Here is a 10,735-nt window from a genome sequence, read left to right on the forward strand (position 1 = left end):
CCAGCCACAGATGCAGGCGAAACATCAGGAGAGAATGCTGCTAGAACACGGCCATACAGCCCGGAAACCACACAGCACCCCAGTGATTCCGGCCGTGAAAGCCTTCGACAATACAAGGATAAGAATGTTTATTAAAATTGAACCCATATTAATTTTTGGTGCAGCCACACTGGAATACAATGTACAATACTTGTCATCCCAAACAACCTATTGTATAATCAGGAGGAGGGGGGTGGAGGAGGAAAAAGGAAACCAAGATAATTAAGGCATGTGGTCACCTTTCCTATTAAGGGGGTAAAGATTCAAGGACTTTTTAGCGAAGAGAAAAGGTGGCGGGCATGAAATATAATTGTTAAATTAGGATTACTGTAGAGAAAATGGCCAGAGAGATCATCCAATGACTTGACTGGCAAGAGTAAAAACACACAAATAAACAAACGCGTACTCTTTCCTTCTCACGCCTAACAGTGAAATTTACCCCCATCTCTCTTACCACCCCCTTTGTAGGCTCTCCACAGTGCATTGGACCAGAGCGAAATGCCTTCCTCTCTCTCACCTTGCCAAGAGTGGAGAAGCTGAGTTGGAAGAGGAAGGAAAGGATCTCCACCAGATCCATGCCTCGGGTCTGTAAAGAGCAATGCAGAGAAAGGCGGAGGGTTAAAAACACAGCTAGGGGACAAATAGAGCGGCTGCGGCTGAGGTGGTGGGCAGTCACCTCAGCGGACTGGAGATATTGCAGCATGAAGTACCAGAGCTGAGAAGAGGTGTCCAGCAGAAGGAACTGGAAGCCGGAAGATGTGATGCAAGGCGGTTCTCCGGGCTCACTACTGAAGAGAAGAGAAAGGCACAGAGGTCAAAGGCCAAATGGTGCTGAACCTTCCGGAGGAGGGCGGTGGAGAGGGGCGGGCGGTGGAATGCAGGAAGGTATGCCTTCTGCATAGCTCTCTCTCATAAATATGCATGCACACACACTGTATACAGAAGTACATTTTTCTCCACACAAGAAAGCTTTAAGTGAGGACATCCCTACATTCTCCTCTGTCCTGTTTTCAAGACAGGGAATAGTTATTTCTACAGGGAACACACTCTCTAGGGTAGACAGAGGCATTCTGGGAGAGAACAGAGCAGCCACTATTCCAGTATGCAGTTCAGGAATAGAGATGTACCTCCTGTATAAAGAGGTAGCTGTACTCCTCTGGTCTCCTCAGTTTTTCCCTCCTCTTTGAGGGCTAGAGTGCATATTATAGATCAGTGGTGGCGAACCTATGGCACGGGTACCAGAGGTGGCCCTCAGAGCCCTCTCTGTGGGCACGCGCAAACAGAATGCCCCCCCCACACACACACACATCTAGGCTGGCCTGGGCCACTGGGCTTGATGATTAGCATTATTATTAGCATTAGCTAATTGATTATTAGCATTATTAGCATTAAACCCAAGACCTAGTTTTGGGGAAGCAGTGTAGGTAACCCTGTTAAGTACTGTTAAACCCCACTGATTTTCATGTGAAGAACTAAAGCGCAATCCTTTACCTGGGAGTAAGCTCAGTTGCTGTCAATGGGGCTTGCTTCTGAGTAAACCCTCCTAGGGTCGTGATTCACCCGTTGGAAGAGTTGCATGGTTGCTTCAAAGCAAAGCCACAGAATACCACCAAGCTTACTCCCGAGTAACGCGTGCCTCGGAGCCAACCATTTTTTCTAAACTTAAACCTCAGTATTCAGGTTAAATTGCTGTGTTGGCACTTTGCAATAAATAAGTGGGTTTTGGGTTGCAGTTTGGGCACTTGGCCTCGAAAAGGTTTGCCATCACTGTTATAGATGCTAAGAGGAGCAGTGTAGGACATTTAAAGCCACTCCCTGACTTAGAGCCTTACTGTCATTATTGACAATACTCAAATTTTTATTTCTGAAGCATGGGACTAAATAAAAGCTGGTGTTCACCAGATATCTATGGAGGCCCTGGGACCAAATGTCACTCCCTGTTACTTCAAAGGAGGCCAGAATATACCCATCTACTCTTTATTCCCAACCTTACGAGTATAAATCTTTTTAAATTGTCTGGCCAGCTTTGTCGTTCACTGTCTTCTCTGCCACTTACCTCTTCATCAGCCCAGCTTCAATGAGCAGCTGAGCTAAGTCTTGGCTAACAGCTGCGCTTGGAGAGCCGACCATGAAGTGCAGGATGACCTATTGGAAACATAGGGGACAAATGAAGAAGGCTCAGGCCTCCTTAGCTGCATTTTGCACTGACGCTTTGGAGCTGCTCAGTTTATCACCAGGACAGAAACAAATGTGGCTTCATTTTAAGCTAGCTGCAGTCCCATTCATAGCGAATCACCATACAAACAGATCTACTACCTATTGGCTCTCACGCCATATGGCCCAGGTTGGCTGAAGAAAGAATGGGGTCTCCAACAGCACACTTAGGATAGAGCCAGCTGAGGGATCTCAGGAATGCAGTCTGGGTTGGGTTTTTGAGTTAGCCTCAGCTGATTTTCAAAAGCTGTCTATAAAAGTGCCCTATTGAAACGAGCCCCGGCCTAAGGCAAATGGAAATAAGCAAAGACCTCCATCCCAGGACCAGTAATTTACGCACACCATTATTTGAGACACCCCAGTAGAGATGCAAGCTGGCAATTCACCCTTGCTAGATTCAGACTGAAGGATGAATTTATACCCTGCCTTTCGCTTCTGTAAGGAGCCTCAAGGCAACTTACAAACTCCTTCCCTTCCTCTCCCTACAACAGACACCTTGTGAGGCTGAGAGGGTTTGGAGAGAACTGTGACCAGCCCAAGGTTTCATGCATAGGGAGTAGGGAAACAAATCCAGTTCAGCAGATAAGAATCAGCTGCTCATGTGGAAGAGCGGGGAATCAAACTTGGTTCTCCAGATTAGAGTCCCCCACTCATAACCATTATACCATTCTCTCTGGATATGGAAATCAGCCTCACCCTGCATCAGACCATTGGTGCAACTAATTTAGAGAAGCAAACCTTTATTGGCATGGACAACAGTACAACAGTAATAAAAACGAAGGAAATCTACTGGCGTTTGGTAATTTCCAGGAGAAAGTCTGCCACTATCATACAGAGAGAAGGATCAGGGTTGTCCAACAAGTAGTGTAATCTAATTAAATCGGGGAGATGGGGTAAATGTAAAGGAGTAAGATTCACATACTTGGATCTGATTTCCTTGAATCTGAGACAGTGTAGTAATTGGTGGGCCAGAGATTCAACTGAGCCATCGTTACATGGGCACAATCTTTTGGCCTTTTTCTTGCTTATTAAATCTGCCATGTAACAAGGCAGAAGGCATAACATTAAACCTGGCGAGCATTATGGCTCTCCTTGCAACTAATTTAATGCTGTCAACTAGCAGTGATCCTATGGTGTTAAATTCCAACATCTGGGAGTTATTAAACTAGAGATGTCAGAGACATCATGTCCTCTACTGTGTGAAAATCATGCCCTCTACTGCTATTGTACACCTACTAGGCCCTGAACTGTTGCTCAGCCCATCAAGTTTCAAGGAAAGAAAAAAGAACAAGAAGGCCCTACTATTCCTGACTTATCTCTCACTACCTGAAGGAGAAACCTGAAACAGAACCAGAGGATCCATGGTGAGGTGCAAGAGTAAACAGAAGTCCCCAAGGATTTACGTCAGAAGCAAGAAATCCAGCCTCAGTACCCTTCAGCGCTATCCTTAGCCAGGCAGAAGACAAAGGACAAAAAAGACTCACCTCCCACCTCTCCTCAGCATACTTGTCAAGAGAGGGGACATCTCGAGCGTGCTTGTCTGGGCCCAGCTGGCTGGTGTCATCAGACCAGGCCTTACCTCTACAGAGACAGGGTGAGAAGCAAGATATGATCTATATCAGCGGTTCTCAACCTGTGGGTCGCGACCCCTTTGGGGGTCGAACGACCCTTTCACAGGGGTCGCCTAAGACTCTCTGCATCAGTGTTCTCCATCTGTAAAATGGATAAATGTTAGGGTTGGGGGTCACCACAACATGAGGAACTGTATTAAAGGGTTGCAGCATTAGGAAGGTTGAGAACCACTGATCTATATTAAATGCATTCATGCTGTTGCCAATAGAACATGCAATAGAACAGTTAAACAGCACCATGAAAGAGATGGGGGTGGAGAGGGGGAATCCTCTTTAAGAGAGGGGTGGGGAGGGAATGTCCATTACATACCTTTACAGCCCTGGCCCTGGCCTGGTGGAACACTCCTCCTCCAGCTGTCTGGGCCCTGCGGGACCTTGGTGAGTTCCGCAGGGCCTGTAAGACTGAGTTGTTCCGCCGGGCCTTTGGAGTGTCCAGTCGCTGAAATGTGCGCCCCCCCCCCCCCTTACATATTTATTTTACCACCTTATGCTACCCTCTTAGAGGGAGTCCGGCCGCTCCCTCTTCTCAGGGAGGCCTTTAAATAAATTGGGTTTTGGGACGCCTGATACTTTGTACTGACTGCTGCTTTTAATGGATTTTATTGGTTTTAGTAACTGCACTGATTGTAATGATGTACACATGTGGATATTGCTGTGCACCGCCCAGAGCCCTTCGGGGATGGGGCGGTCTACAAATCCAAATAATAAATAAATAAATAAATAAAAAGCACATGTGAATTGTTCCTCATGCACTGGAATGAAGCCATGCCTTCCTTAACCTTCTCTTCAAAATCACAACCTTCTGCCTTGATTCTCAAGACACAAGTATGTTCGGGGCTTGCACTTACCCTCCTAGCAAAGCAATGTGCAAGTTCTCCTTGAAGATGGGGTTCAAGATAATCCCTTGGAGACCCCCCGGCAGCAACTGTGTGTGCCAGAGCCGCAGCCCCAGCAGGACATCTGAGCTTTCGTCCTGCTCCCTGCAGGACAAGAAATATTCATTTTTCATGAATGACAGTATAGAAACACAAAAGAATAGAAATTGAGATTGAAACATAGCTTAATCATAGTTCTAAATATATAGCATGAGAAACAATAGGATGATATTCTATAATGACATAGATTGATAATCTAATATTCAAATGCAATTATTATTATACTTCACATATATTCTTCTAAAAATTTAAAATTCAGTCAAATTATACTTTCTTTTATATTTCAGCACAGGTATTGAAATATTAACACCTACTAGTAATTCTATAATTTAATCCTAGATTTCCTGATTCACATGTCATTTTTTCCCTTACATTTATGAATACAAGAAGTACATTTTCCATTTGTCTTGAAATTCTTGGTTAGATCTTTTATTGATTGAGATTGTTAATTCTGCCATTGTTATGTATCCCCCCTTATCTTATTTTCTCAGTTTTCTAGACTAGGACATTCTTCCATCTTCCAACAGGCTGCAAGTGCTACCCTATATGCTAGCATCAAATATCAAAACAACTCTTCTAAATCATAAATAAAATAAATAAATAAAATAAATAAATTTCTTGAAATATTCTTTGGTAATATGTCCAGCAGCATTATGTTGGCCTCCTCAACAAATTTAATGTTTTTTTTAAATTTCTGCATGCATCTTTATCCAATATTTGAAAAAAAAACCCCAGGATGAAGAATAATTGTGAGATCAGTCAGCACAGAATCCAAAAGAAACAGGTAAAGTGCACCAGATATTTTCTCTGGCCTCCATTCCCTATTTCTTGGCCCTGCAAGCCTTCTGAGGTCAGGCAGTTGGCATACCAAAAAAAGTCCTTCTTGATCATAGCTCTGACACTGTGGACTTCCTTCCCCAGGGATATTCATCCATCACCTTCCATCACTATCTTTGGTCCAACAGGTGGGGCCGTTTTGTTTTGTTGGGTACGTCCTTAAGGATTTCTCCTTCCTGCCCTATGTTTTAATTGCTGGTTGTTGTTTTTTTAAAAGCAAGCATTTTACTTTTGGTTTTTTGGTGTGTGTTAGAATGATCTACTTTTAAATATTTGTTGCCTTAGGGTCCCTGATTGGACAAGATGGTTGGGATTAAAAAAGGTAAATAAAAATAAATAAAACGAGCTGGTTGGCCTTTGTGTGAAACAGGATGCTGGAGTAGAAGAAGGAAGCCTTTACAGTAATAAAAACGGATTAAAAAGCATATACAATACAGGTTGAAGGAAATCTACTGGCGTTTAGTAAAAGGATCAGGGTTGTCCAACAAGTAGTGTAATCTAATTAAATCGGGGAGATGGGGTAAATGTAAAGGAGTAAGATTCACATACTTGGATCTGATTTCCTTGAATCTGAGACAGTGTAGTAATTGGTGGGCCAGAGATTCAACTGAGCCATCGTTACATGGGCACAATCTTTTAGCCTTTTCTTGCTTATTCAATCTGCCATGTAACAAGGCAGAAGGCATAACATTAAACCTGGCAGGGGAGACACCTTGATCACGAAGGATGCTGGAGTAGATGGATCACTGATCTCATCCAGAGCACCTCATATGTTGATACGAAGAGACAGACACTCTCCAGAACGATGGAACTCCCTTCCCCATGAGATTCACCAAAGCCTAAGCTGGAGCATTCCCAGACCATGTCTTAGCTGGGTTGGCTTTCAACAGCCATGATTAAGGAGGCTTTTAAAAAAGATAAAGCAGTCATTACTGACCCATGGGGTGAAGTTCAGACGACTGGGGAAGTTTAATAAGCACACTTAGTTTATGGGGTGGTTTGTCATTGACTTCCCCAGTCATCTATACTTTACCCCCAGCAAGTTGGGTACTCATTTTACTGACCTCAGAAGGATGGAAAACTGAGTCAACCTTGAGCTGGCTACCTGAAACTGACTTCCGTCGGGATCGAACTCAGGTTGTGAGCAGAGCTTTGACCGCAGTTCTGCAGCGTACCACTCTGCGCCGTGGGTTTTCTTGAGCAGGCTCAGGGCAGTTCAATCTATTCAGCTTACTAACTTCACCTTAATGAAAACTGGTGGTGGTTTTAACACAGTATCACACCACTCTGTGGGGATGCAGCAGATCAGAAATTCCAGCTCAGAACTTACTTGACATAATCCTTCTTTACCCATGATGCCACAGCTGCTTTAGGGAGGGCCTGCTCCAGGAAGAGCATTCGCATGACATAGTTCTTAGCCAATCCTGGCAATTCGCTAAACAAAGAAAGTGACAGATTCTCAAATATTTAATGCCAAAGGATATGAAATATTTTTTCCAAAATACCTCCTGCCTGAAAGTCACCATGAGGATTCAATTATATCACCCCAAAACTCAATTTTCTGTAAGGATTCAAATGGTATTCTACTTCTTAAGAACATAAGAACTAGCCTGCTGGATCAGACCAGAGTCCATCTAGTCCAGCACTCTGCTACTTGCAGTGGCCCACCAGGTGCCTTTGGGAGCTCACGTGCAGGATGTGAAAGCAATGGCCTTCTGCTGCTGCTGCTCCCGAGCACCTGGTCTGCTAAGGCATTTGCAATCTGAGATCAAGGAGGATCAAGATTGGTAGCCATAAATCGTCTTCTCCTCCATAAATCTGTCCAAGCCCCTTTTAAAGCTATCCAGGTTAGTGGCCCTCACCACCTCCTGCGGCAGCATATTCCAAACCCCAATCACACGTTGTGATTCTTGCATAAAAGATGCCAGTTAGTTACATTTTGAAAACTACCATTGGAAATCCAATCTGAGAAGAATTTAGCATGGATGGAAAGAGGAAAGTGTTTATAGGCAGCAAAGAATAGGACTTGCAATAATGGGTATAAATTACAGATGAAAAGGTGACGGCCACATATGAGATTTTTTTTTCCAGTAGGAGTTGTTCAGTCCAAGGAAGCGGTGAGTTCCTCCTCTCTGGCAGTATTCAAGCAGTGGCTGGACAAACACTTGTGGGGGATGCTCTAAAAAGATCCTGACCTGAGCAGGGGGTTGGACTGAATGGCTTGAATGGCCCCTTCCAACTCTATGATTCTAAGTTGCAAGATATGAAATGACTTCAAAATGCACACGTGCAAATTCTGCAGAACGTAACGCTGTTTTCACAAATGAAACACACATATGTGTTTCATTTTTTCTTTGTAAAACTTGGGACCATGGCAAATGTGGAAACAGTCCACTTTAACAACAATTAAAAGAACCATAGCTATTCAGTTGAAATAGCAGGAATAGATTCCCTGGTTCCCCTAAACCAGTGGTTCTCAACCTTCCTTATGCCGCGACCCTTTAATACAGTTCCTCATGCTGTGGTGACCCCCAACCATAAAATTATTTGTGTCTCGGTTCCTAAGACCGTCGGAAATATGTGTTTTCCGATGGTCTTAGGCAACCCCTGTGAAAGGGTCGTTCGACCCCCAAAGGGGTCGCGACTCACAGGTTGAGAACCGCTGCCCTAAACAGATGCAGTCAAATTACTGCAGCCCAATTTAGAAGAAATACCAGAGAGCATAAAACCCCAAACTGCACTGCAATCCTTATACCCCATGTCCTTTATACCTACAAATACACTATTAGCATGACTCAGCATTATTGGGCATGAATTATCCGTATCTTGTCATCAACACTCTGGGTTGTTAAGTTACTGCTTCCCTAGTAGGCAGTGAGGCAATGGCATTTCTATACACAGAAAGATGTGGATTTTCACTCACTCACCGGAAGACCGCCAGGCAGGTGGCAGGATGATTGTAAAGCCGGTCTAAGATCCCTGGGCTGAGACCCCTCAGGAATTCATGAAGGTTCTTGCATTTCAGTTGCACCCTCTGAAGTTTCATCACAGAGTCCATAACAGTCTACAGGCCAAAGAAGTTAGTTATATGCAAGAGATTCTGATCAGTTAAAATGTGGTGCTGAAGGAAAGTTTCACGGATACTGTGGACCACCAAAAAGACAAATAGACTAAATTAAGCCCGAGCACTTCAGAGAAGCTAAAATGACTAAACTGAGCATAGATTCTGGTTGGTATCCATGTTGGGTCTGAAGCAGCAGAAAGTCTGGGGCATGCTTAAGATGAACAAAGTTTTATTCTTGGTGTAAGCTTTCATGTGCATGCACGCTTGGTATCTGCATGGTATCTGAAGATGTATGGACACACATAAAAGCTTATGCCAAGGATAAAACTTTGCTGGTCTTAAAGACGCCACTGGACTCATACTTTTAAAAACTGAGGCTATTATTCATCGGTCATATCATAAGAAGACAACACTCACCAGAAAAGACAATATTGTTAGGAAAAGAAGACCACCCAACTAGAGATGAATTGGTTCAATAAAGGAAGCCATGAGTTTGTAATACTTGAGCAATTATTTTAACGATCGAACCTTTGGGAGGTCGTTAATCCATTAGGATGGGATGGTGCCAGAGCAGAACTGATGCTGTACATGCAAAGTGTCCAGAGGTGAGATGGGGACACATGGGGAAGAAGCGAACAGCTAGAAGTGTCCATACACAGATCAACTTCTCCAGCTAGCCCAGGAAGGTCCCTTTGCTGGTCAGGTAGGCATAACCAAGACAAAACAGCTCCTGGCACAATGCTTTTACTGGCCAGCTAGGGGTCTGCAACCTGCGGCTCTCCAATTGGCCATGTTGGCAGGGGCTGATGGGAATTGTAGTTCATGAACATCTGGAGAGCCGCAGGTTGCAGACCCCTAGCGGATACCAAGTGGCCAACTTCTGCTAGTCATGCCACGCCTGCCAAATGATGGGTGAGCACAGGGGCAAGAGAAAGGCACCGCTGCACCCCTTGCCTGTCACTGCAGCCCTTTTCTCACGAGTTGCTATAGCTAATGGGGAACTCCTGCCAAGAGTAACAAAGGAGGGATAACAAAGTAGGGTAACAAAGTGACTACAGATACTACAGTAGCTATAGATAATGGGGAACATCTGCCAAGGGTAACAAAAGAGGGAGTTAATACATTTTGACTCTCACGGATTATCCCACAAAACAGCAATCCTAAACAAGTCTACTCAGATCCTATTTGCAAGGAGGCGTTCTTAGGATGGCACCGCTAAGACCAGATTTAAATGCACAGCAGAAGGAGATGGGCAAGTCCTTAGAACTTATTGTGCCTCAAATTCTGCAGGTGCAGGATTACATGTTACAAATTCTTCAGATTTTTTTTTAAAAAAACCAGGCAACTGGTAAACTTGTTCATTAAGGAGAGGCTACACTGAATTACTTCCAGATGTGCTAGATTACTAGCTTCAGGGTGTTTCCCACGGGTAGCAGTATTCAGAATTGCAACCCCCACTTGAGAGGTATCCAATGATACACTCCACTCGGCCATCTCGTTCTGTTGCACGTCCGGATCCAACCTATAGAAAATTGTAACCCTCCTCTATAGAAAATTGTAACGACGTCTCTGCTCCCTTTATTAGACGTAGAGCCAGCCTATGCCTGTTTCTACAACCGAGATCAATGGGGCTTGCTTCCTCCCCTGGTGGAGCGCACAGGATTCCTGCCTTTGCAATCATATTGCACTTTTTAAATTTGCAAAGCCGCTTGGTATTGTTGCACCCTCTCTCAGAAGTTCTGCAAAGTCGGTTTGTATTTTTGCACCCTCGCTCAGAAACTCCCCCTAAAGCTCCCCATTAAAACCAGCAGCACCCCCTTTTCCCATCCCCCTTCTGTCAACAGCGATTTCGCTTTGCCTCTCCCTTCTACTCTGCAGCCAACCTGGAGGCTCGGGCTCCCTCCCGGGGACTCACTGGACTTGCATTATCCGGATCTTCAGCTTCACGTGGCTTCTTTAAGACCCATCCTGCAAAGCCTTTCTTCCCTTTCCGGTGGTGCCGTTCAAGTTCCCGT

At 44.5% G+C, this 10,735-nt stretch overlaps 1 protein-coding gene across 1 annotated transcript; it reads right to left on the bottom strand.

The window, feature by feature from the left end:
* Window positions 1–274: 274 nt before the first annotated feature.
* Window positions 275–10,728, bottom strand: LOC125427736 (general transcription factor IIH subunit 4-like). Its single transcript, XM_048487290.1, has 9 exons — window positions 10,636–10,728; window positions 8,584–8,720; window positions 6,987–7,091; window positions 4,733–4,864; window positions 3,738–3,834; window positions 2,096–2,184; window positions 716–827; window positions 557–625; window positions 275–283 (listed from the first exon to the last, which is right to left on the bottom strand). Exons 2-9 carry the CDS (start codon window positions 8,712–8,714, stop codon window positions 275–277), a joined length of 744 nt encoding a protein of 247 aa, XP_048343247.1. The 5' UTR covers window positions 8,715–8,720; window positions 10,636–10,728.
* Window positions 10,729–10,735: the final 7 nt, after the last annotated feature.

The sequence above is a fragment of the Sphaerodactylus townsendi genome, linkage group LG03, assembly GCF_021028975.2.
Source record: "Sphaerodactylus townsendi isolate TG3544 linkage group LG03, MPM_Stown_v2.3, whole genome shotgun sequence".
Classification (NCBI taxonomy): domain Eukaryota; kingdom Metazoa; phylum Chordata; class Lepidosauria; order Squamata; family Sphaerodactylidae; genus Sphaerodactylus; species Sphaerodactylus townsendi.

Excerpts from the sequence above, each read along its gene's own strand:
- LOC125427736 (XM_048487290.1), bottom strand. The coding sequence starts at position 8,714 with ATGGACTCTGTGATGAAACTTCAGAGGGTGCAACTGAAATGCAAGAAC. Across the intron at positions 828-2,095 it reads GAAGCTGGGCTGATGAAGAG|TAGTGAGCCCGGAGAACCGC; the intron begins GTAAGTGGCAGA and ends TCTTCTCTTCAG. Across the intron at positions 626-715 it reads AATATCTCCAGTCCGCTGAG|ACCCGAGGCATGGATCTGGT; the intron begins GTGACTGCCCAC and ends TGCTCTTTACAG.